This window comes from Bos indicus, chromosome 5, assembly GCF_029378745.1.
Source record: "Bos indicus isolate NIAB-ARS_2022 breed Sahiwal x Tharparkar chromosome 5, NIAB-ARS_B.indTharparkar_mat_pri_1.0, whole genome shotgun sequence".
NCBI lineage: Eukaryota > Metazoa > Chordata > Mammalia > Artiodactyla > Bovidae > Bos > Bos indicus.
The window spans coordinates 1,575,688-1,601,130 of NC_091764.1; the positions used below are offsets into that span (position 1 = coordinate 1,575,688).

Consider the following 25,443-nt stretch of genomic DNA (forward strand, 5'->3'; position numbering starts at 1 on the left):
AGTGCAGCACTTTCACAGCATCATCTTTTAGAATTTGAAATAGCTCAACTGGAATTCCATCACCTTGACTAGCTTTGTTGGTAGTGATGCTTCCTAAGGCCCACTTGACTTCACGTCCTAGGAGTCTGGCTCTAGGTTGGTGATCACACTATTGTGATTATCTGAGTTGTGAAGATCTTTCTTGTATAGTTCTTCTTTGTATTCTTACCACCTCTTCTTAGTATCTTCTGCTTCTGTTAGGTCCATACAATTTCTGTCCTTTATTGTGCCCATGTTTGCATGAAATGTTCCCTTGGTATCTCTTATTTTCTTGAAGAGATCTCTAGACTTTCTCGTTCCATTGTATTCCTCTATTTCTTTGCATTGATCACCGAGGAAGCCTTTCTTATCTCTCCTTGCTATTCTTTGGAACTCTGCATTCAAATGGGTGTATCTTTCATCTTCTCCTTTGGCTTTCACTTCTCTTTTTCACAGCTATTTGTAAGACCTCCTCAGACTACCATTTTGCCTTTCTGGATTTCTTTTTCTTGGGGATGGTCTTGATCCCTGCCTCCTGCAGGGAGGTCATGAACCTCCGTCTATAGTTCTTCAGGCACTCTGTCTATCAGATCTAATCCCTTGAATCTATTTCTCACTTTCACTGTATGATCATAAGAGATTTGATTTAGGTCATACCTGAATGTGGGGTTGCAAAGAGTTGGACACGACTGAGCGACTGAACTGAACTGAACTGAACTGAATGGTCTAGTGGTTTTCCCTACTTTCTTCAATCTGAATTTGGCAACAAGGAGTTCACGATCTGAGCCACAGTCAGCTCCTGGTCTTGCTTTTGCTAACTGTATAGAGCTTCTCCATCTTTGACTGCAAAGAATATAGTCAATCTGATTTCAATATTGACCATCTGGTGATGTCCATGTGTAGAGTCTTCTCTTGTGTTTTTGGGAGAGGGTGTTTGCTATGACCAGTGTGTTCTCTTGGTAAAACTCTAGTACCCTTTGCCCTGCTTCATTCTGTACTCCAAGGCCAAATTTGCCTGTTACTCAGGTATTTCTTGACTTCCTACTTTTGCATTCCAGTCCCCTATAGCAAAAAGGACATCTTTTTGGGTGTTAGAATGTAAAATATAGCTGTGCCATTTCTAAGTGGGGAATTAGTTGATATTAATGTTAAACCTTTATTTAATATCTTCTATGGGTCAGGCATTTGTGTCAGGTGCAGTGGTAACACATATAAAAAGCATTGTACCTGCTTTTCAGTAATTCATAGCCTAGTATGGAAAGGAAGGCAGTTCACTAAACCACAAAGTATTTTCCAGCATGACACCATGAAAGTGCAGAAATGGAACCTCTTTAGTTGATCTCTGCTTGCATGCTTAGGAGTCAGTCATTTTTTTTGGAATGGTTCATGGATTTTTCTCTGAGAATTATTATTCTGCTATTTACGTGTACTTTGACTGGAGCTGTGGGTATGTGACTCAAATCTGGCCAATCAGAACATTATATATTTTGGGTCACTGTGATCAGTTCAATGATAATTCCATGATCCAAACCAAGTCAGTCTGCTACAGTGAGAAGCAATCTTGGGACACAGCATGGAACATTTGAGGAACAACAGTTATTTGGCTGTGGTTGGAGAACTGGGTCTGAGTTGGGAAGGTAAAGCTAAAATGGTAGGCAGCAACAATTTATGAAGGTGCTTCTAGCTATGCTGGAGAATTTGGACTTTTTCCTGAAGAGATAGGGAGCCATTAAGAGATTTTTAAGCAGGGAGCTCACATGATCATGTTTATGCTTAGAAAGATTAATCTGATAGGAATACAAAGGATAAGATGGGGTAAGATGAAGACAAAAGCAAGAGAATGAATGAAGATGCCAGAATAGTTGTTCAAATGAGAGACCTGACCTGCAGGAGTGGTAGTGGGGATAGGAAGGAGCGACATGATGGGGATGTTTCCCAGAAGACAAACCAAAAAAGCATACCATGATAGCAATACTTTCCTGGAGAAACTGGACTCTGACTGCATCTCTACTTCAGTAAATGGTAGTAATTTTCAAAGAAGAAAAGCAAAATTTAAGTTTTATTTAAGACCATGTTTCTCAAAGTTTAGTATATACACAAATCACCTGGGGATGTGTTAAAATGCAGATTTTGATTTGGTATATCTGGGGTGGGATGTAGGAGTCTGCATTTCTAACAAGCTCCCAGGATATGATGGTATTGCTTGTCTGCAGACTACACTTTGAGTTAGTAAAGACTTAGGATTTTTTAAGGTGTGAGTGGGCCATTCAACTTAAAAGTTCCAGTAGGCAGTATATCTAGGCTCTAGATTTTAGAAAAGGGAGAGAGACTGGGACTTGAGATATTTGGGAATGATCAACATTTAGAAGGTGATGATATCAGATCAAGATATTATTACAGAATTAGCTTTTGGAAAAAAGGAAGGAAGTCCAAGGATAATCCAAGGAAATCCAAGGTAACATTGTAATATAAGGTGCAGTCGGAGGTCATGAGGCTTAAGAACATAAAGTAGCAGATGAACCAAATTTTCAATGAAAAGCCTTTAATTCCCAAGTTTGTTATATAAATATCAATAATAGCTACAATTTATTGAGTACTGGATTCCGAGTACTGTACTAAGGGCTTCAATTTTCTCCAAAACACAGGGCATAAGAGATGTCATTAAAATTTTTCTCTAACCACACCCCATTACTCCAAGCTGATGGAAAACTTAATCTGTGTCTTGATTAGGGCTCAACATCACACCTAGGATTGCATGAAGTTTCCAGGGGTCACACTTAGTCCAGTACTCTTAGAGAAGGCCCTCAAGTCTTGACTCAATGCTGGTTACTGCTAATATTCTCCTTTCCCCAGCTTGTTCATACTTTGTGGGTGAGCTGTTTTGCCTACTGAATACCAAGCTTGGGCATGGAATCTTGGCCATGGGTGGTCTCTCTGATGCAGTCCTCCTTGTAGTAGGACTGCATCCATTCCCATCTAAGGTCTTGCGACCTCCTTCACCCATTAAGTTTCCAATATTCCACTCTAGTATTCTTGCCTGGAGAATCCCAGGGATGGAGGAGCCTGGTAGGCTGCCCTCTATGGGGTCGCACAGAGTCGGACATGACTGATGAGACCTAGCAGCAGCAGCATTCCCAGAAGTAGTAACCCCTCTCCTCTGTTATTCCCATTGATTACCACTCACTCAACCAACCTCGAAAGCCTCCAACCTCTCTCCACTGTGGGAAGAGAGAAGTACCTCAATGCGCACAGGTGTTTTGCGTACAAAGGGAACTTTTACTCAATCCAGGGGCAAGGAAAGTCCCGTATTGTGTGCCAGAGCGATTAGGGGTAGAATCCTATCATTCTCTGACATTTTTCTCCAACACTGAGAACAAAACAAATTATTATCCTAGTATCTCAACAAATCATCTCACCACATATGCACTGTCCCATGAGATCTTTACAACCACTCCATAAGTATTTCTAATTTTCCATCCTGAAGCTTGGATGAGTTTAAAAACTTGTTTCCAGTCAACTGTGTAGGAGTTATGAGATACTGTGCGCTGGACTCTGGAGCAACGAGGGCGTGGTATTATCGCAGTTCCTATCAAAATACCTTGGTCATATGTCAGTGGCAGTCACCAGACTCAACGTCAGAAACTACACGAAGGCGAAAAGTCTCTGTGTGTGCGCCTCGGATAAAGGGCTGGATTCTGTTAACTTCACTACAGCCCTATTTCAATTTTACAAATTAGACTTTGAAGCTGAAGGTAGAAGTGACTTGCCTACGGTCACAAAGTCATAGGTTTGTTGGGTCCCAGTATGGTGTTCTTTCCATCATATGGTGTTCTCTTCATCAAGCTGAAGAGGCCTGCGAACAGCTCACAGCCTCGCTCCCAGACAAACTCCCAAAATATGACCACTTCAACTTCTATACTCGCCAAGGAAAATTAAACTGGTACTTGAGCCAGAGACTCCACCCAAGCAGCCTCCGAGTCCTACTCAGCGCGCATGCGTCAGGCGGCTCCTCCCGCCCCCGCCCCTTCACTCCTCCGCCTTCCCGCCTCTCCCCGCCCCTTTCCCGCCGGGATGTCTGTCTAGCTTTGCCGGATGTTGTTGTGAGTCCGGGAGACACGTGAGGCACTGCTACGTCATCACAGGCACGCGCAGGAAACATGGCGGCGGCGGGTGTTGTGAGCGGGAAGGTAGGTAACGGCCCCGGAGGGACACTCCAGTTTTTCTCCGGGTAGGGCTGCTTTTGCTGTTTGGAGGCCGGCTGGGGAGGGATGCGAGGGCGTTTCTGTATCGGGAACAGCGTGTAGAGGATGTAGGAGAAGATGCCTAGTTGTCAGCTGTTTTTCTTGAGAATGCCGGCTCAGCCCGGGAATTAAGAGACCTGGCTCCTATTCCAAGACTAGCTAGGCCTTGGCGTGTTTGGTCCGCTCTGCCCCAGGGCGAGAGGCTTTTATCTGTATTGCCTTATCTAAGAGACAGGTGGTTGCTCTATTCCGTTCTTTTTCTGGCTCGATTTTCTCTGACTGTCGTTCTTTCTGTCACTCTTCGGACTCCAGGGATTTTTCTGTCTTCCTTTGAGGCGTCACTGACTCGCCTCTGCCTTCCTCTGCTTCACTCTGGTAAGGCATCTTTGTCCTCTTCGGGGGGAGCTGAAAACAGGTGCTTTGCAGCTCTGCACTTAGAAGAGCGCATTGGATCCATTTTACTAGATTGCCGAGTTGATTGGTGATGGTGAGCAGTAGGGATGTTTCCTCTCAGGGAGCTGGAGATTTACAGCATCCCACCCTTGTTTAGGAAGGCGTTCGTTACGGTATTTATTTCGGACGCAAAGCTGTTATGTTCCCGTGGGAGACTGTGCTGCATTTTTACGGAGTTGGTCATTGACCGCTTCGTTTTTCGTTAGGAGTTAGGATTAGGTGCGGAGGATATTGCATTGCATACTGCCTATTCATGTTCCAAGGGAACGTCTTAATGCCTGTTAGTACTACCGTGGCATACTACTGGCAACATTTACAGTTGCGGGAGTATTTCGTAAACAGTTGGGTGGGGTAATGACTCATCTTATACCAAGGACTATTTCCTTTCCGCGGATAGCTACCCCTGTTCCTTGATTTCACTCATTTTCTTTACGCTGCCCTCTGCATACCATTTTGAATTGAGTGACAGCATTTGTGCTTTAGTGTATGAACTACTAGGCAGAATAACACACTACTTTTACTCTGAATTGTGACCTTGCGAAATTGAGGAAGCATGACTTCTCTGTCCTTCAAGGTCTTTATCTCCAGAATGGATGTGGTGCTAGTCATTATTTCTTGCATTGGAGTTAAGATTATATGAAATGATACAAGCATTAAGAAAGTACGTCCTTCTGCATACTGGATGTTTTAAATGATGGGTTGGTCATCGTTTTCGAGTTTTCTCGGTCTTTGGTTGTCTGTTTTTGTCTTTAGGATGGGTGCTGATCTTCTCGTTGACTCATTACATGTAGTAAGATTTTATTTCTGGACTGATCCAATCTAGGACTTTACAAGAAGGGATCCTTTCTATTTGAACTACATTCAGTCTTTCAGGTGTGGATTGATTTTGATAGAACCTTTGCGATGATGAAGCGGAGTTGTGAAATAGGACTTTTTTCACCTTTTCCTTCCAGGCACTCACTACGTTTCATAATTTGACTGCGTCTTTTACTTACTTTATTTATAAACCGCATTTATTCTCATATATTGCAAACTTACACCATTCTCATCACTGCACCTAAATTTGTTTTTTTTTTCATGCCAAAGGCTGCCCATCTTTCAAATAATTCTGTTGTGACCAGTGAAACTTGCTTATTCCTCCTTCAGCAAATTCAGATCTAGTTAACGGCGTCATCATTTACTTGGTTGCATGTAAAACAAACTTGGAGATGTCCATTTCTGTAACAGCATTTAATCAATAAGATGGTAGGACTAATCAGATCCTACCAGTTTTACCTTAAAGAGATTTCTTAAATTTGCTGCATCCTCTTCATTCAGACATTTAGTCTTGAGTTCTCTGCAGATTTTTCTTCTTTTCTACAGTCTTTTTGCCCAAAGTCTCCTCTCTACACAACCACTAGAGTTATTTTCTAATGCACGAGTCTGATTGTCTCTTGTTTAAAAAAAACAAACAGAAAAGTCTTCATTTTCTTATTGTCACGATTAAAATAATACTCAAGGCTGGTTAACATGGCATTAAAAATCTGTGTTGACTTTCTGGCTTTATCTTATGCTTTTCTACTTCTCAGTCTTGTTTCTTTGGGAAAAGGGGGAGAGGAAAGAAAACACACACGTATATTTGTGAAAGAGAGTGTATATGTGTGTCTCTGTATTTATTTATTCCCCATCCCCACCCCAAAGGTTCAGCTGCTGCTGCTGCTGCTGCTGCCAAGTGGCTTCAGTCGTGTCCGACTGTGCGACCCCATAGACGGCAGCTCACCAGGTTCCCCAGTCCTGGGGATTCTCCAGGCAAGAACACTGGAGTGGGTTGCCATTTCCTCCTCCAATGCATGAAAGTGAAAAGTGAAAGTGAAGTTGCTCAGTCCTGTCCGACTCTTAGCGACCCCATGGACTGCAGCCCACCAGGCTCCTCCGTCCATGGGATTTTCCAGGCAAGAGTACTGGAGTGGGGTGCCATTGCCTTCTCCAAGGTTCAGCTAAGACCTGTCTAATTAGAAACCTAGGGCAGTGAATGTTAACCAAGACTTAGGAATCACGTGTGGTACTTTTAAAACTATGGATGCTGGGTCACAGCCCAATTCTATTGATTAGAACCTCACGGAGTTGAGATCTAGGATATAGAGTAACTTTCCTACTGAGTCTACTTGCTTGAAGCTTTGATTCTAGGAAGTCATGTGGTGAGGAAGTTAATGTCTGTCATATGGAGAAGCAGTGTAAGATAACAGGTAAGAGCATGGACTCTGGAGAGCCAAGCCAGTTTCAAAAACTAACTTCACACTTACTAGTGACATCAGTCAAATTACTTAATGTCTCTTTGATTCAGTTTCCTTATCTGTAATACAGGGATGATAATAGTATGTACTTCATGGAATTTTTAGGATTCATAAGGAAATGTATTAGAACAAAGCCTGGCATATAGTGTGTAGATCCTGTGTAGGTGTTATTCATCATCTTGATTTCCCTGCAAGTCAGTAGTTAAGTATGGTAGAATTCTCTTTGTGACCCCATGGACTGCAGCACGCCTGGTTTCCTTGTCCATCACCAACTCTTGGGGCTTGCTCAAACTCATGTCCATCAAGTCCATGATGCCATCCAACCATTTCATACTCTGTCATCCCCTTCTCCTGCCTTCAATCTTGCCCAACATCAGGGTCTTTTCAAATGAGTCAGTTCTTCTCATCAGGTGGCCAGAGTATTGGAGTTTCAGCTTCAACATCAGTCCTTCCAATGAATATTCAGTACTGATCTCCTTTAGGATGGACTGGTTGGATCTCCTTGTTGTCCAAGGGACTCTCAAGAGTCTTCTCCAACACCACAGTTCAAAAGCATCAATTCTTCGGCACTCAGCCTTCTTTGTAGTCCAACTCTCACATCCATGCATGACCACTGGAAAAACCATAGCCTTGAGTAGATGGACCTTTGTTGGCAAAGTAATGTCTCTGCTTTTGAATATGCTATCTAGGTTGATCATAACTTTTCTTCCAAGGAGCAAGCATCTTAATTTCATGGCTGCAGTCACCATGTGCAGTGATTTTGGAGCCCAGAAAAATAAAATCAGCCACTGTTTCCACTGTTTCCCCATCTACTTGCCATGAAGTGATGGGACTGGATGCCATGATCTAAGTTTTTTGAATGTTGAGTTTTAAATTCTAATTCTCAGTGTTTTTTAGAATTTGAAAAATACCTTGTTTTAGAAGTCACAGGGAGTTCTCTAGGGGTCGAATGGTTAGAACTCTGTGCTTCCTCTGCTGGGGAACTGGGTTGCTGCATAGTGTGGCCAGCCCCCTCCAAAGTCATGTGGTTGTGATGAATGAGAAGCCATCACGGTAGGGCAGTGGTGAAGGAGACGGAGCCTGAATGCTGGAGTCCAGAACTGGGCTCCACTGCTGTGTAGCTGTGTTACTTTGGGCAAATGTCTGAACTTTCTGTGCACCAGTTTTCTCATTTGAGAAATGGGAGCTAATGATTTAATAGGAGCTAATGATGTAGGATGGGAGCTAATGATTATTTTCCATCATGGGGTTGTGGAGAGGATTAAATGAGTTAATATTTTCAAGGCATTTAGAATAGTGCCTGGTATCAGATAAGTGCTTAATAAATATTAACTGCTGTTATTATTATTGTTAAGGAAGATCTTTCAGACTGTCTTAAAGTTGTAAGGTTATTATTTGTTTGGAAATAGTTGAGTATTTGTTTTTTGCTGCCTTTTTCTACAAAGAGATTAAAGCTGCCCCAAAATACTAAAGCACTATAGTTATGTAAAATAAATTGGAGGGAAAAAAGGCAAAAGGAAAGTAAAGAATTGACATATCACTATATAAGCTTAATGTGCACAGCCTGATGGTTTGATTTATATGTATTGTGAGATGATTACCACAGTAGGTTCAGCTAACTCTTCTTCTCATATAGATCCTTCTATATGAGGATAGATCTTCTCACGTAGATTGTGTTGTGAATTTTTAGGGGAGAAATAGGGCCACTCCCTGCAAAAGCTGTCCTGCTTTAGGATAATTAATGGACTAAGTTGACTTATCACAAAGGAGGCAGGAGAAAAGAGATCGTTAGAAGTAGGTTTTGGCCTTTATACCCAGTGCCTATGAGGGTTGCAGTTTTCTTTTATTCATTTACAGAATATTTATTAAACACCTGCTTTTTTCCAGGCACTATTCTAGGCATTCAGGATACATTAGATAGTCCTTACCTTGGAAATGACAGATTTCAGTTTTTCAGAAGGAAAATATTCACTAAAATCCACCCCCTTATCGTGTTTAAATAAATTCAGTGAGTTTCAGGTTTTTGAACTGGTGCTGTTAATACTGATGTTTGTTTTCTTGAGGCTTGTAGACTAGACTCATCCTCATGAGGGCAAGGTCTGAAATGTTTCACCTGTATCTGGCATAGATGCTGTCACAGAGTATGTATTCACTGAGGAGGAAAGAGCAAGAAAATAGAGGGAAAATAAAATGAAGGGGGATTAGAGGAAGAGTGATGGGTTCACTGAAAGCGCTCTAGTTTTGGACTTGAAAAGTCCTGTGTTAGTATATTTGCATTTCTCTCTAGGCCTGTGGTTTTTTACTGTGATTGTGGTAGATTTTGGTTCTGTTGAAAATAGCTTGAAACAATTGGGAAATCACCTGTTATTTTTTTTTCCTGAGTTTTTTTTTTTTTTAATGGTTTTCTTAGGAAGAATTTATTTTGTAGCTTAAATTTGGCCCTTTCCAGTTCCTTTTAGATACGTTTATAGTCCTGTGAAATCCTGTGCTTAAGAAAGATTGATATTATTATCTGGTAGGTTTCCCTGGAGAATTTTCTTAGACTGTATATGTGTTAGTTGCTCAGTCATGTCTGACTCTTTGTGACCCCATAGACTGTAGTCTGCCAAGCTTCTCTGTCCATGGCATTCCCCAGGCAAGAATGCTGGAGTGGATTGCCATTCCATTCTCCAGAGAACATCCCAACCCAGGGATCGAACCCTGGTCTCCTGCATTGCAGGCAGATTCTTTACTGTTTGAGCTACAGGCAAGTCCTTTTCTTAGACTAGATCTTATTAAATGGTAGTATCTTCTTGGTTTAGGATACAATGAATATGTCTTCCTTATTTTTCTGGCATTGTTTAACAAACATTTGAGTACTTTCTGTGTGCTGAGTTCTTTATTCTTGACACAGCACAGTAGTTTGCCATTTTAATAAGTCATTTCAATCTGTGATTTAATAAAAACATGACTTGGGGAAAGAATTTAAATATTGTTTGCTTTGATGGGTTTTAGTTGCTGAGACTAAATGAAAGGAAGGAAATCCTTTTGAAATTTGTTTACTGTTTCTTGCACAGTCTGTGGCGTGTCTGTAGTCATTGGCATAAGAGAAGTCCTTCATTAAATCCTCGTTATACCTCCTGTACTGCCTTCCTGTCTCACACGGTTTGGCACACTGATGCACTTAAGAAGCATTAGTAGTTCTGCCTGCCCTTTATTGAGAGCTGTACTATCCTCAGTGTCTCTCTGTCTTCACTCTCAGAAGTTGTGTGGTTTGTTACTCTTAAAACCACCTGTGTTCTACATTTCTCTGAGTTACACAGTCATTACTGACTGCTGCTGCTGCTGCTCCTCCTAAGTCGCTTCAGTCGTGTCTGACTCTGTGCAACCCCATAGACGGCTGCCCACCAGCCTCCACCATCCCTGGGATTCTTCAGGAAAGAACACTGGAGTGGGTTGCCATTTCCTTCTCCAATGCATGAAAGTGAAAAGTGAAAGTGAAGTCGCTCAGTCGTGTCCGACTCTTAGCAACCCCATGGACTGCAGCCTACCAGGCTCCTCTGTCCATGGGATTTTCCAGGCAAGAGTACTGGAGTGGGGCGCCATTGCCTTCTCCTTCGTGACTGACTAACGTGCCCCAAATAAAACTCACTGTTTACATTCTTTCTTCTGTATTCTCCCTCTCGGTGAATAAGCACATACACTCAGGTTTGTCCTCGAGTCTTCTCCCTTCACCTCCCACGTCTAATCAGTCATGACGTCCTGTCATTTTGACCTTGGAATTAGCATTCTAAGCCATCTGCCTTTCTTCATCCCACTGCCGCTGCCTTGGTTCAAGCCACCATGAATTGCTTCCTCTGTGGATTATTGCAGCTGTTCTTTCTTGGCTCTGCAGCTGGTGTGTTGGTTTTGAAAAGGCAGGTCTGACATGGCATTCCTCTGCTAGAACTTTCTAGTGACTTTTAGTGGTAAATAATTGTCTTCAGGGTAAACTCCAAACTCCCAAATCCCTGAGCATGGTTTAAAAACATTGTAGTCACTGGGGGCTTTCCAGATGGTAAACAATCTGCCCGCAGTGTGGGAGACCTGGGTTCGATCCCCGGGTTGGGAAGATCTCCTGGAAGGGAATGGCAACCCACTGCAGTATTCTTGTCTGGAGAATTCCATGGACAGAGGATCCTGGTGAGCTACAGTCTATAGGGTTGCAAAGAGTTGGACACGACTGAGCGACTGACACACATCATCTGATTTGGTTCCTGCTCTTGTGTCGAAACTGTTAGTCACTGCTTGTCGATCAGGGTTGCAGCCATTAATGAAACTACTCTCTGCATAGAACACATACCCTCTGCCAAGAACATACACCCTCTTTGAGGTAACATTGCCATTCTTCAGGTCTCGGGCTGTATGTCACTCTAGTTAAAGTCTTTCTGATTTCTCATCCTGCCTGACCCCTTTCATGTAGGGTGGAAGTGTTGGTTGCTCAGTCATGTGCGACTGACTCTGCCACCCCGTGTACTGTAGCCCGCCAGGCTGCTCTGTCTGTGGAATTCTCTAGGTGAGAAGACTATAGTGGGTAGCCATCTCCTTTAGGGTCTGCTTTGGCAACTGTTTACATATTTATTAAATCATACGTTGCTTTTATCTGTTTCCTTGTCCTAATCCCCAATTAGATTGCTATGAAGACAGTGACTGAATCTTACTTATTTGTACCCAGAAGCGTGCTCAGTGCCTGGCACTGTGCAGGCATTCACTATATAACTATTGAAGAAATAACTGTGATTGACATCTCATACAAGATCCTGTGTACACTTCTGTCACATTTTTCTATGATCGTTGACTTACATGACATTACTAGTTAGTCAGACACTTTTTATGATGTATGTTTTTCCACCAGCACTTTTTATCTCCAAATCTAGTTGGTGCTACGTAAATGTGAATGAGTAAAGAAACTTAAATCAGGTTAGGTGGAATGCAGATTGGATGTGTTTGGATAGGCTCTACTTGTGTCCTTTTGAAGGACTTAGTAGAAGTTGTTTGCACAGAGAAGGTATAAAAGGGTGTTCTAGGTAGAAGGAACAGAATGCACACAGCACGCAAAGGCACAAGGCTTTGAGGAACAGGGAAATTCAGAGGGGCCCGAGGCACGAAGTATTGAGGAGTGACAGGTGTTGCATAGTTGTAGAAGGAAAGGGTGGAGTCAGAAGATTTTTAAGCTCAGGTGTGGTATGGTGAGACATACATTTTATAAAGGTCATTTTTGTCAGTTGTTATATACTATACAGTTTACACAGATTATTGGAAGGTGACTAGATTGGGGAGGAGTGATCAGAATATTATTTTAGTAACCCAGGCTAAAAATGATGAAGGGTCAGTGTCAGGGGAAGGTTTGAGGGGTTTTAGGAGGTAGCATGGGGATGGTGAAAGAGACATTTAGGTACTGGGTGGAGGGGTTGTCTTACAGTTGGGAATATCAGAGGAGCAGATTTAGGATAAAACATACTGAGTGTAAGATGTCTGTGGATGGTTCAAGTGGAGACATCCAGTGGGTGCTTACATATTTCTCATTAGAGTTTCTGGGCTTATTCTGGCATTTCCTGCAGATAACATCTCTGATAAAAACTTTAAATTACTTATATGCTGAATAGTGTTAAACTGAATTTTGTAACTTTTTTGTTGTTAAATTTAGCTTAAAAATTCATAGTTGCTAAAGCTCAGAATGTATGTTGTGTATAGTAGGTGTTGGATTTCCAGTTTTGGATAGAGATTTAGGGCAAGGATTTTGTCCCTAAAGCCTAAATTTCAAATATTAGTTGAATGTTTTATCTTTAGTCTTTGAAGATAGAGATTATAGTAATACAGATAAAAATCCAATTCCAGTAAGGAACAAAATTAAAAATTATCTGCCATTGTATTGTGCAACTTTATTCTAATTTCTGCTAAATTAAGAGGTCAGTAAGTTTATTCTAAATAATTTGCTGTGGTTCCCAGAGTACTTTTAATGAGTTGTGTGGGACATGGTTTCTTTGGTAAAGGAAAAAAAAATCTGCAGTTTCTGTCGCAGGCTGTCATTGGAAGTTTTATAAATATAATTACCTAGTTAGGCATCTTAGCAAATATTTAAGACCATTTTATTCCAAATAGAGAACTTTTCTCCTTTTTTAGTACCTTTAGAAATTCTCCCCCCCTCCCACCCCCAAGAGGGTGGGAAGCAATTAGAATGCTCTAGCTTGTGTCAAGATTTTACCCTTTTTATAAAAGTACCAGGTATACAGGCAAGGAACTTTTATCTTGTTTATTTTTTCTGCTCTCCATGGTGTCTGGCACATAATAAGTGCCCAATAAAAGTTTGTTGAATTAAGTTTAGATAATTGATTTATCACCACCAAGTGGCAAGTCTTTGAATGTGCTTGATACTTTCTGTTCACTATGGACACTTAATCCCCAAAGAAAAATAGATAGGGTGTGATTTTAAAAAAAATTTTGGCAGCAGGATCAGCTTTTTTTTTTTTTTTCCAGTAGGATACTTCTGCCATGTGTTCACTTTTATACAGGGTTTTGCGGTGTAAAATAGACTTTCCTGTAAGTTGTTTTTTATACAGCTTTATTGAGGTACTAATTGACAAACAGTAAGTAGCACATAGTGTGTATAATTTGATAACTTTTAATGCACTATAGACCCATCAGTAAAATCAAGATAATGACATATCTACCACTCAAAAGTTTCCTCTTGACGTATTGTAATCTGTCACTACCATCATCCAGTCCACAGGCAACCACTGAGCGCTTTTTGTGACTAGATTAGTTTGTACTTTCTGCAGTTTTATATAAATGGAATTATATGGCATGTACTCTAGTTTTGGCCTTTCTTTATTCAGCATAATTATTTTGAGGTTCATTCATGTTGTTGCATGTATCATTAGTTCATAATTCCTTTTTATTGCCAAGTAGTATCCTGTCCTATAGGTATATGGGTTTATTCATTGATCTACTGATGGACACTTTTTTTTTCACTTCTGGCTTTACAAATAAAGTTTCTGTGAACATTGATGTATGAATCTTTGTATGACTATATGCTTTGTATTTTGTCAGGCAAATACCTAGGTGTAGAATGGCTGGATCATAACGTTAGTTGCGGGCTTCCTGGATAGCTCAGCAGGCAAAGACTCCACCTGCAGTGCAGGAGACACGGGAGTCGCAAGTTTGATCCTTCGGTCAGTAAGATTCCCTGGAGGAGTAAATGGCGACCCCCTCCAGTATTCTTGCCTGGAGAACCCCATGGACAGAGGAGCCTTGTGGGCTACAGTCCACATGGTCACAGAGACTCAGGCTGAGTACATGGCACAATGTAAATTGGATATTTAGGATTTCAAAAAGCTGGCAAACTATTTTCCAGACCATTTTACATTCCCACTGGTGGTGTATAAAGGTTCTAGTTGCTCTACATCTTTGTTAGCATTTGGCATGTTAGTTTTAAAAATTATAGTCATTTTAATAGATGGTTTCAGTTTGCAGTTCCCTAATGACTTAGCAACTAAAAACAGCAACAGCGACTTACGATGTTGAGCATTTTTTTCATGTGATTTTATGTCATCCCTATATTTTGTTTGGTGAAGTGTCTGTTTAAACCTTTTGCCCTTTTTCTAATTTTAAAATTTTTTGTTCATTTTCTTGTTACTGAATTTTGAGAGTTATTTATAAAAATAACTGGATGTAAGTCCTTTATTGCACATACAACATGACTTGCGTGTATTTTCTCCACCTGAGCTGTGACTTTTCATTTGCTTAATGTCTTTTGAAGAGAAGTTTTCAATTTGATGATTTACCAGTCTTTTATGCTTTTGGCATCATTTCTAAATTTTTTGTTTGTGTTGAACCCAAGGCCACATAAATTTTCTGCTTAAAGCTTTGTAGTTTTAAGTTTTACATCTAAGTCTTGTTCTGTTTGATTTGTGTATGTAGTGTGATGTATGGGTTGAAGTTTTATTTTTTTGTACATAGGTATCCATTTATTTGAGCACTGTTAAAAAAACTATAAATTTAATTTTCTTAATTTATACTGTACTACTCAGGGCAGATTATCTTTTTCATCTGGTGAGTATTGGTGGCTATGTCTCTTAGATTTGTTTTAATTTGTCAAATTCATGAGTATAAATTTTTCATGAATATTCTCGGTATCTTTTTTACTTGGGTACATCTGTAGTGATGTTAAAGTTCTAATTCCTAATATTGGTAGTTTGTGTTGTTTGTTTTTTCCTCATCTGTTTGGCTAGAGTTTTAACCAGTTTTATTTAAAACTGGTTAAACTTTTTTGTATTTTATTTAAACTTTTTTATATTTTATTGATTTCTACTCTGATCTTTATTTCTTCCTGCCTTCTTTGGGTTTAATTGGCATTTCTTTTACTAGTTTCTTAAAGTAGATGCTGAGATTATTAACTTGAGACCTTTTTTCTTTTCTGATAAAGGCATGGAACCCTGTGTGTTTCCCACTAAGCACTGGTTTACTGGCATCGCACAGACACGCACAGGTTTTAATATGATAAGCTTGCATTTTGGTTCTGTTCAAACACTTTCTAATTCCCCTTTGATTTCTTCTTGACCCTTGGGTATTTAGAAATATGTCATTAATTTCCAGATATGTGAGAATGTGCCAAAGATATTCCTATTACTGATTCATAATTTGATTCCATTGTGGTCACAGAATGTACTTGAATTCTTTTATGTTTATTGGTATTTGTTTTATGGCTCAAATTTTTTTTTTTTTTTTGTGGCTCAATTTTTGATCTGTCTTAGCAAATGTTTTGTGTATATTTGGAAGAATGAGTATTCTTTCAAATATTCAAATGAATACGCGTTCAAGTAAGTATTCAAATGAGTATTGATGGATGGAATGTTTTGTAAGCATAAATTAGGGTCCAGTTGGTTGATGGTGTTATCAAGTCTTCTGTATTATTACTGATTTTCTTTCTATCATTTGATCAGCTATTGAGAGGGGTTTGCAATTTTGCAGTAATTGTGGACTTGTTTATTTCTTCTTGCAGTCCTGTCACTTTATGCTTCATGTTTTTTCAAAGTCATATTAGGCGCATAAACATTTAGGATTGTTAGATCATCTTGAACCATTGACCACTTTATCATTAGGAAATTATCTTTCTAACCAGTAATATTTCTCTTGCCATGATGTTTTATTTTTGTCTGATATTAATATAGTCATTCTAGTTTTTTTCTAATTAGTGTTAGTATATCTTTTCACCTTTTTCTTTTTAACTCATTTGTGTCTTTATATTTAAAATGCTTTTCTTGCAGGTAGCATAGAATTGGGCTTACTTTTCAATCTGATACTCTTTTTAGTTGGAGTCTTTAGGTAATTTGTATTTAATGAGGTATGGTTAAATTTAAGTCTTACAATCTTGCTAATTTTTATTGTGCCATCTCTTCTTTGTTCCATTTTCTTTTTCTGCCTTTTTTGTGACTAATCAAGTGGTTTTCATTATTCTAAGTTTTATTTCCTTTGTTGACAATTAACCGTTAACTCTTATTTTAGTGGTTGCTTTAAGGCCGGTAGTATCATCATTAGCTTATGACATTTACCTTCAGGAGTTATGCTGCTTCACATAAGGTATAAAAACCTAGAACGATATACCTTCATTTCTCTTCTCCCGACTTTTGTGCTATTTTTCTTATTTTACTTTTGCATATAGTGCAAACTTAACAAAAACATAGATTCATTTCTTTTTAAAAAATTGTATTTGTTTTCGGCCGTGCTGGGTCTCTGTTGCTGACCGTGGACGTTCTCTAGTAGAGATGCCTGGACCTGTCATGGCGGTGGCGCTTCTTGTTGCGGAGCACGGGCTCGGGGGTGCGCGGGCTTCAGCGGCTGTGGCCTGTGGGCTCGAGAGCGCAGGCTCAGTAGCGGCAGTGCGCAGGCTTAGGTGCCCCACAGTTTATGGAATCTCTCAGACCAGGGATCAAACCTCTGTTCCCTGCATTGGCAGACGGATTCTTAACCACTGGACTGTCAGGGAAGTCCACGTGTATATGAAAGTGAAGTGAAAGTGGCTCAGTCGTGTCCGACTCTTTGTGACCCCATGGACTGACTATACAGTCCATGGAATTCTCCAGGCCAGAATACTGGAGGGGGTAGCCTTTCCCTTCTCCAGGGGATCTTCCCCACTCAGGGATCAAACCCACGTCTCCCAAATTGCAGGATTCTTGACCAGCTGAGTCCCTAGGGAAGCCCCCACATGTATTGATTTCTTTATTTAGGCTTTAAACAAAGGGATTTGATTAACAAAAATATATATATTTATTCACATAGTTACCATTTTTGGTGCCTATCATTTCTGTATGGATCCACATTTCCTTCTAATGTAATCTGTTCTTCCTGAAAAACTTATTTAAACATTTGTAATGTAGGTCTGTTAGTGATGAAGTTTTTAAGCTTTTATATATCTGAAAAAGTCTTTATCTCTCTTTTAGATTTTTTTTTTTTTTAATTTAGTTATGGCTGTGCTGGGTCTTTGTTGCACTGGGTCTTCCTCCAAGGAGGAAGGAGGAAAACTTTGGGAAGTGATGGATGTGTTTGTGGCTTGATGGGGATAGTCTCCTGGGTATATACTTATACACAACTTACCAAGATGTATATGTTAAATATGTATAGCTTCTTATATGTCAGTCATTCCTCAATAAAGTGATTTTATTTATTTATTTATTTTTATTTTATTTTATTTTTTAACTTTACAATATTGTATTGGTTTTGCCATATATCAACGTGACCGCCACAGGTATACACGTGTTCCCTATCCTGAACCCTCCTCCCTCCCAATAAAGTGATTTTAAAAAAAGCATTGCTCCATTGTTTTCGATCTCCATTGTTTCTTAAAAGGAATCTTCTATAATCACTATGCTTAATTTTTTTTCCCCTCTGGCTCATTAAGATTTTCTGTGTGTTACTGATTTTGCATAATTTGATTGGTCGTAGTTTAGTCACTAAGTCATTTCCAACTGTTGTGATCCCGTGAACTGTAGCCTGTCAAGCTCCTCTGTCCATGAGATTCTCCAGGCAAGAATACTGGAGTGGATTGCCATTTCCTTCTCCAGAGGATCTTCCTGACCCAGGAATCGAACCCAGGTCTCCTGCATTGCAGGCAGATGATTTACCAACTGAGCTATGAGGGAAGCTCATAATACATTGTAATTTGATTAATACACTGTAGTTTGATTACAGTGTGCCTTTAAATGATTTTCTTTGATTCTTGCTTTCATTTTAGAGTTCATTGGTATGTATATCTATGGGTTTACAGTCTTAGTCAAATTTGAATAAACTTTTGCAATTATTTTATCTAAAAAGGTTTTTTTTGTTTCTTTTCTCAGTCAACTCTTTCAGGTACATCAGTTATGTTAATACATACACTAGATCAGTTGCAATTTCCCTCCAGCTCATTGATGTTTTGTTCACTTTTTTTCTCAGCCCCCTCCCCTTTTGTGTTTTGTTTTATATAGTTATTGCTGTAACTTCAAGTTCATTATTCTTCTAAAATATTTAATCTGCCAATACCCCATTAAGTGTATTTTTTATCTCAGAGTTTGTATTTTTCATCTCTAGAAGTTCGTTTGGATCTGTTATATTTTTGATGTCTTAGCAAGTTGTAACTTGTTTCGAGTGTCCTGAACAATAGAGAATTTAGTTATAATAATGTTTTAATGTCTTTCCCTGTGTTATTAATTGTGTCATATTTAATTGGTTTATTTTCCCCCTTATTGTGAGTCATATCTTTCTGATTGTTTTTTTGGTACCAGATGCCAAAATCTATCTGGTAGTTGTTTTTTTTTTTTTTAGCCAAATGTCAATGTTGTGAATTTTATATATATATATAATTTTTTTTTTCCCTGTAAAATATTCTTGAGTTTTACCCTAGAAGACACTCACTTGTGTGGAAACGATTTGATGCCTTTGGGACTTGCTTTTAAGCCTTGTGAGATGTGGTCAGCACAGCTTTTGCTTTCTTGAAGTATAGTTGATTTACAGTGTTGTGTTAGTTTGCAGTGTACAGCAAAGGGATTCATTTATATGTATATTTTCACATTCTTCTCATTATGGTTTATTGAAGGATATTGAATATGTTTCCCTGTGCTATACAGTAGGGCCTTGTTTTTGTCAGCACAGCATTTCATGTAAGACCAACAGTGCCCACCGCTGAGGCAAGACTGTTCTGAGCATCTACCTAGTGCCCTGTGATTTGTTAGTTTTCCTGCACTGATGAGGGGCTTCCCGGGTGGTCAAATGGTACAGAATCTGCCTGCAGTGCAGAAGACCTGGGTTTGATGCCTGGGTTGGGAAGATCCCCTGGAGAAGGAAATGGCAACCTGCTCCAGTATTCGTGCATGGAGAATTCCATGGACAGAGGAGCTGGTGGGTCCATGGAGTCACAAAGAGTTAATACCAGAACAGTGTTCACACATGCTAAGCCTTAAATTGATTGTCTTTTCCATTATGTACTCTTTGGACAAATAAAACTTGTCCGAGCAGACATGAGTCTCAATCCCGGAATAATGGAAATTGTTGTTTTTGTTCAGTTCCCAGGTTATGTCCGACTCTTTGTGACCCATGGATGCCAGGCTTCTCTGGCCTTCATTATCTCTTGGAGTTTGCTGAAATTCATGTCCATTGATTGAGTCAGTGATGCTATCTAACCATCTCATCCTCTCCCACCCTCTTCTCCTTTTGCTTCCTGTGTTTCCCAGCATCAGGGTCCTTTCCAGTGAGTCCGCTCTTCTCATCAGGTGGCCAAAGTAGAGTAATAGAAGAACTTTGATCAAATCACTTCTGGGACTTTCCTGGCGGTCCAGTGGTTGGTCTCTGTGCTTCCACTGTGGGCGACATGGGTGTGGTCCCTGGTCACGGAACTGGGATCCTGCATGCTGCATGACCGAAAAAAAAAAAATTACTCCTTGCCTTTTTTTCCCCTCAATTGCAAAGTGGCAATGATAACATGTATCTAATAGAATTGTGAGGATCAAATGTGGTAATGTAGAAATGCTTTGTAAAGTAAGGAATAGTAAAAGTATTACATGGCCAATAATAGCATTTGAACTTTTCTTTTTATTTTACATTAGAAATTATTAACAAAACCAGAGTAAGGAAATTGGAAGCATGTTTTACTAAAAGTATTGAACATTACCTTAGATGAAATTCCTGGTATCATAATTGTTCCCTGTTACAAAATAATTTTTCATATCAAACAAGCTTAGAGATAGCTTTTCAGATATTAACCATTACTATTGGTAAATGGAGGAAGCAGAATGTCCTGTGGCAGTCTCATCCTCCTCAGGAATCAATTCACTGTGGAGTTTAATGAAGAAATATCATCTTTCATGCTGTTGTCAGTGGAGAAGGCAATGGCACCCCACTCCAGTACTCTTGCCTGGAAAATCCCATGGATGGAGGAGCCTGGTGGGCTGCAGTCCATGGGGTCGCTAAGAGTCGGGAACGACTGAACGACTTCACTTTCACTTTTCACTTTCATGCATTGGAGAAGGAAATGGCAACCTACTCCAGTGTTCTTGCCTGGAGAGTCCCAGGGACAGAGGAGCCTAGTGGGCTGCCGTCTATGGGGTCGCACAGAGTCGGACATGACTGAAGCGACTTAGCAGCAGTTGTCAGAGGATCAAATTCTGTTTTTGGCTTCACTACACAACTTGCAGATCTCAGTTCCCCAAACAGAGGTTGAACCCAGGCCCCTGTGGTAAAAGGGTGGGGTCCTAACCGCTGGACTGCCAGGGAATTCCCTAAGATCAAATTCTTAATTGGATTTTAGTTTCTGTATTTTGAACTGTTCAAGTAGTTGATACAACTGTGTTTTATTATATGCATGTACCCATAAACTGTGGTGATGAACATATATATGCTGTGAATAGAAAATAAGTAAAATCATGCCCTCAAAAAAAGTAGAGTAAAGGGTTATCATATTAAAACAAATGATTCAAACCAAGGTGCTATACAAGGGGCTAAACTTCTCTTGTGAAATGTTTAGGCCTTCAGATGGGGGAGAAATGAAGGGTTTTTGTTTAAGGCCAAACTGTTAAATAGTTAGCTGTTCCATTGATCTATAAATTAAAGGCATTTAAAAATTGTTGTTAGGTAATTCCCTGGTGGTTCAGTGATTAGGACTGTGTGCTTTCACTACTGAGGGCCTGGCTTCACTTTCTGGTCAGGGAACTAAGATTCCACAAGCTGAGAAGTGTAGCCAAAAAAACCTGTTTTTTTGTTTTGTTTTTAGTCCTTGAAGCAGCATTATTTTCTGCATCTAAGCAATTTCAGAAACCATCTTCTAAGGAAGCTATGTAGGATTTTTCTGGTAGATTCTTGAGGCAGTATTCATTGAGATTTAATGAGTGAAGGTGCCAGGAAATCTGAAATCCACTTCTTTCTTTGATATAAAGTCACTTAACAGCTTTGTGTCTCAGTTAATTCTTTAAAAATGGAGGTAATAAGATCTAAATATTATATTTGAAGTAAATTATGTACTAATGTAATGATTATTTATGTTTGTATGCCTTTGAGTCTAGTAAGACTTAATGAAGTTTAGTGGGCGTGAAGGTAAATTTACAAATTTTATTCCTTCTGCACAATTAATTTGTATTGGTTAACATCATACTTTTCAAATCAGAAAGCTGAACATAACTGCTTTCTAAAGACAGTACAAGTCAGGGTTTAGAATTGTCAAATTTTGGACATGTAATTTGTCCCTCAGAAAGTGCTAAAAAGTTAAGAACATGAGATGGGTACAGATTTGACTTTTTTGGTGAGGTGCCTGGTGCTTTAGTATTTTTAAAATATTTTCCCAACTGAATTACTTAGGAAACAACTTTTTCTTAAATGAAAAAGAGTAAGGCTACACTTCATTGACATGCGTATGGGAAAGAAAGAGCCACTTGATGTGCTTCAGTTAGGGGACACGTTGCATGTGATTCTTTAGGGCTCATTTATTTCACTGAAGTTCCAGAATCTCTTTAGTGTTAATAGTACCACAGAATTTAAGAAGCAATATAACACTATTTTTGCACTTTGAAATATTCAAACAAGTCCAGCATTAACATAGAAAGTTACAGTTTCTCTTTCAACCTTTCTCTGTTACATTCTCTTTTTCAGAAGTAGCCTTTGCTAACATTAAAGTGTGTCCTTCCAGAGCTTGTTGTCTGTTATTTTACACAAATAGGAGTGGATACAACTGAAGTGACTTAGCGCACATAGCACACACAGAGACACTTTTAAAAAATATAAATGTCATTATCTTATATATAATTGGGAGTTCTTTCCATGTATGCCTGTTTAATCTGCCTCTCAACTTCTGAGTACTGTTCTCCGTAGAATGAATATTGCAGATTGTATTTGATAATTTCTTTTTGTGGTCATTTAGGTTCATACTTTCCTTTTCCTCCTTTCAGCCCTACCACCCACCATGTTATAAATAATAGTATTGTGAATATTCTTATGCATATCTTTGTGTACATCTGTGAGTAAATCTGTATGCTTTAAAATGTAATTTTTCATTTCTATACAAACAGTACAGACTTGTCTCCCACCACTCCTTAACTCAGGCTGTCCCTAGTCTTTGCCTTCTGCTTAATGCTAGTCTGGTGTTTAACAGCTGTTTCATTGAAGGCCATCTAAGATTTTTGAGATCAGAACTTCTCTTGTGATCTTGATTACTGAAAGGACTCTTTCTTGATTTGATGTAAGTCTGTATCAGAAGCGATTAACATAACAGGAGAAGTAATAAATTAATGTGGGAACTTTATAGTGCAGTGGCTAAGAGAACGGTTCTCTGGTGTCAGACTGCCTGGGTTTCAGACTCTGCACCACTCCTTAACCACTCCTTACTATATGTATCTTCAACCTTAGGCAAGTTATTTAACCTCTTTCAGATTTCTCAGCCCATAAATGCTCTCCTCATCCTAATGATATAGTTATAATAATATAGAACCTATGATTATTGTAAGGATTAAGATATAACATGGAATTGTTGGTTCATAAATGTTCCATAAATGTCCTCTGGGGAGTGATAATGGTGAGCTTTGTTGCTCGTCCTACATCCTTGGTCCCTATGCTATTCAGTCACCCAAAGCCAGACATTCTGGAGTGTGAAGTCAAGTGAGCCTTAGGAAGCACTGATGTTAATAAAGCTAGTGGATGCAATGGATTTCCAGTGTGTGTGTTAGTTGCTCAGCAGTGTCCACCTCTTTGTGACCCCATGGACTGTAGCCCGCCAAGCTCCTCTGTCCATGGAATTCTCTAAGCAAGAATACTGGAGTGGGTTGCTGTTCCCTTCTCCAGGGGATCTTCCCAACCCAGGGGTCAAACCTGGCTCTCTTGTATTGCAGGCAGATTCTTTACCGTCTGAGCCACCAGGGAAGACCAGTAGAATTCCAGTAGAGCTGTTCTAAACCCTAAAGCATGATGCCTTTAGGCATCAATGTGTTGCAGTCAGTATGTCAGCAAATCTGGAAGACCTGTCAGTGGCCACAGGATTGGAAAAGGTCAATCCTCATCCCACTTCCCAACAAGGGTAGTACTAAAGAATGTGCTAATCATTGGACAGTTGCCTTCATCTCCCATGCTAGTAAGGTCATGCTTAAAATCTTACATGCTTAGCTTCAGCATTATGTGAACCAAGAACTTCCAGATGTCCAAGCTGGGTTTAGAAAAGGAAGAGGAACCAGAGATCAAATTGCCAACATTCGCTGGATTATAGAGAAGGCAAGGGAATTCCAGAAAGACATCTACCTCTGTTTCACTGACTACGCTAAAGCCCTTGACTGTGTGGCTCATAACAAACTGTGGAAAGCTCTTAAAGAGATGGGAACACCAGACCATCTTACCTGTCTCCTGAGAAACCTGTATGTGGGTCAAGAAGCAACCATTAAAACCGTGTGTGGAACAACTGTTTAGTTCAAGATTGAGAAAGGAGTATGGCAGGGCTGCCTGCTGTCACCCTGTTTAACCTATACACTGAGCACATCATGAGAAATGCCAGGCTGGATGAGCTAAAGCTGGAATCAAGACAGGCGGGAGAAACATCAGCAACCTCAGATACGCGGATGATACCACTCTAATGGCAGAAAGCGAAGATCAACTAAAGAGCCTCTTGATGATGGTGAAGGAGGAGAGTGAAGAGCTGGCTTAAAACTAAATATTAAAAAAACTAAGATCATGGCATGTGGCCCACATTACTTCATGGTAAATAGAAGGCAAAAGGTGAAAGTAGTGACAGATTTCCTCTTGGGCTCCAGAATCACTGCGCCAGTGACTGCAGCCATGAAATCTGAAGACGACTGCTGCTTGGCAGGAAAACTGACAAACCTAGACCGTGTGTTGAAAGCAGAGATACTACTCTGTGACACATGTCCGGATAATCGTGACTGTGGTCTTCCCAGTGGTCGTGTATGGTTGTAAGAGCTGGACTGTAAAGGCAGAGCACCAAAGAATTGATGCCTTCGGATGTGGTGCTGGAAATGACTCCTGAAAGTCCCTTGGATAGCAAGGAGATCACACCAGTCAGTCTTAAGGGAGATCAGCTCTGAAAACTTGTTGGAAGGACCAGTGCTGAAGCTGGAATTTCAGTATTTTGGTCATCTGATGCGAATAGCCGGCTCATTAGAAAAGTCCCTGAGACTGGGAAAAATTGAGGACAGAAGGAGAAGAGGGTGTCAGAGGATGAGATGGCTGGATGGCATCACCAATGCAGTGGACATAAACTTGGGCAAACATCGTTAGATGGTGTGGGACAGGGAGTCCTGGCGTGTTGCAGTCCATGGGTTTGCAAAGAATCCGACACAACAGGGTGGCTGAACAACAGCAACAAATGCTATTTTGAATAGTGTGATTGTGTTGATAAAAGGTCTACATAAATAGAAAGTAGACTGTATTCCAAACTTATGTCAAAATTACTTAGGTCTGGGAGTGACTGTTTTATTTTCCTTTTACTTATTTTCATAATGAAAAGTAATTTCTAATGGTTTGAAATGGGTCCCAGAAATAGAATCTTACTGTATCAGATAATGCTTTTAGCAAATAAGATTTAACTTTATAAACATTTCAATTTACGTAGGAATTAATTTAAGTCTCCCCTGTATTCCTGTAGGACACTGTACTGGGACCATGTCTTGTGTGCTTAGTCGCTCAGTCGTGTCCAACTCTTTGCGACCCCATGGACTGTAGCCAACCAGTGTCCTCTGTCCATGGGGATTCTCCAGGCAAGAATACTGGAGTGTGTTGCCCTGCCCTCCTCCAGGTCGTCTTCCCAACCCAGGGATCAGACCCAGGTCTTCTGCATTGTGGGCGGATTCTTGACTATCTGAGCACCAAGGAAGCCTCTCATAGCCTTACACTTACCTTTTTGTATGCTTTTACATATAGAGGCACTCAGCAAGTGTTTATGAACTTAAACTAGTTCTGATCATCCCAAGAAGACCTCATTA

At 40.0% G+C, this 25,443-nt stretch overlaps 1 protein-coding gene across 3 annotated transcripts in view; it reads left to right on the forward strand.

Moving 5' to 3' along the window:
* Window positions 1-4,096: 4,096 nt before the first annotated feature.
* Window positions 4,097-25,443, forward strand: part of TBC1D15 (TBC1 domain family member 15) — a 74,022-nt gene continuing 52,675 nt past the window's right edge. For 2 of the 3 annotated variants that reach the window (XM_070788819.1, XM_070788820.1), the window contains exon 1: window positions 4,097-4,205. In XM_070788819.1, the coding sequence (XP_070644920.1) occupies window positions 4,176-4,205 (30 nt within the window). In that variant the 5' untranslated portion in view covers window positions 4,097-4,175. The remainder of the gene's footprint in view (window positions 4,206-25,443) is intronic. The other variant, XM_019960182.2, reaches the window with a different exon arrangement.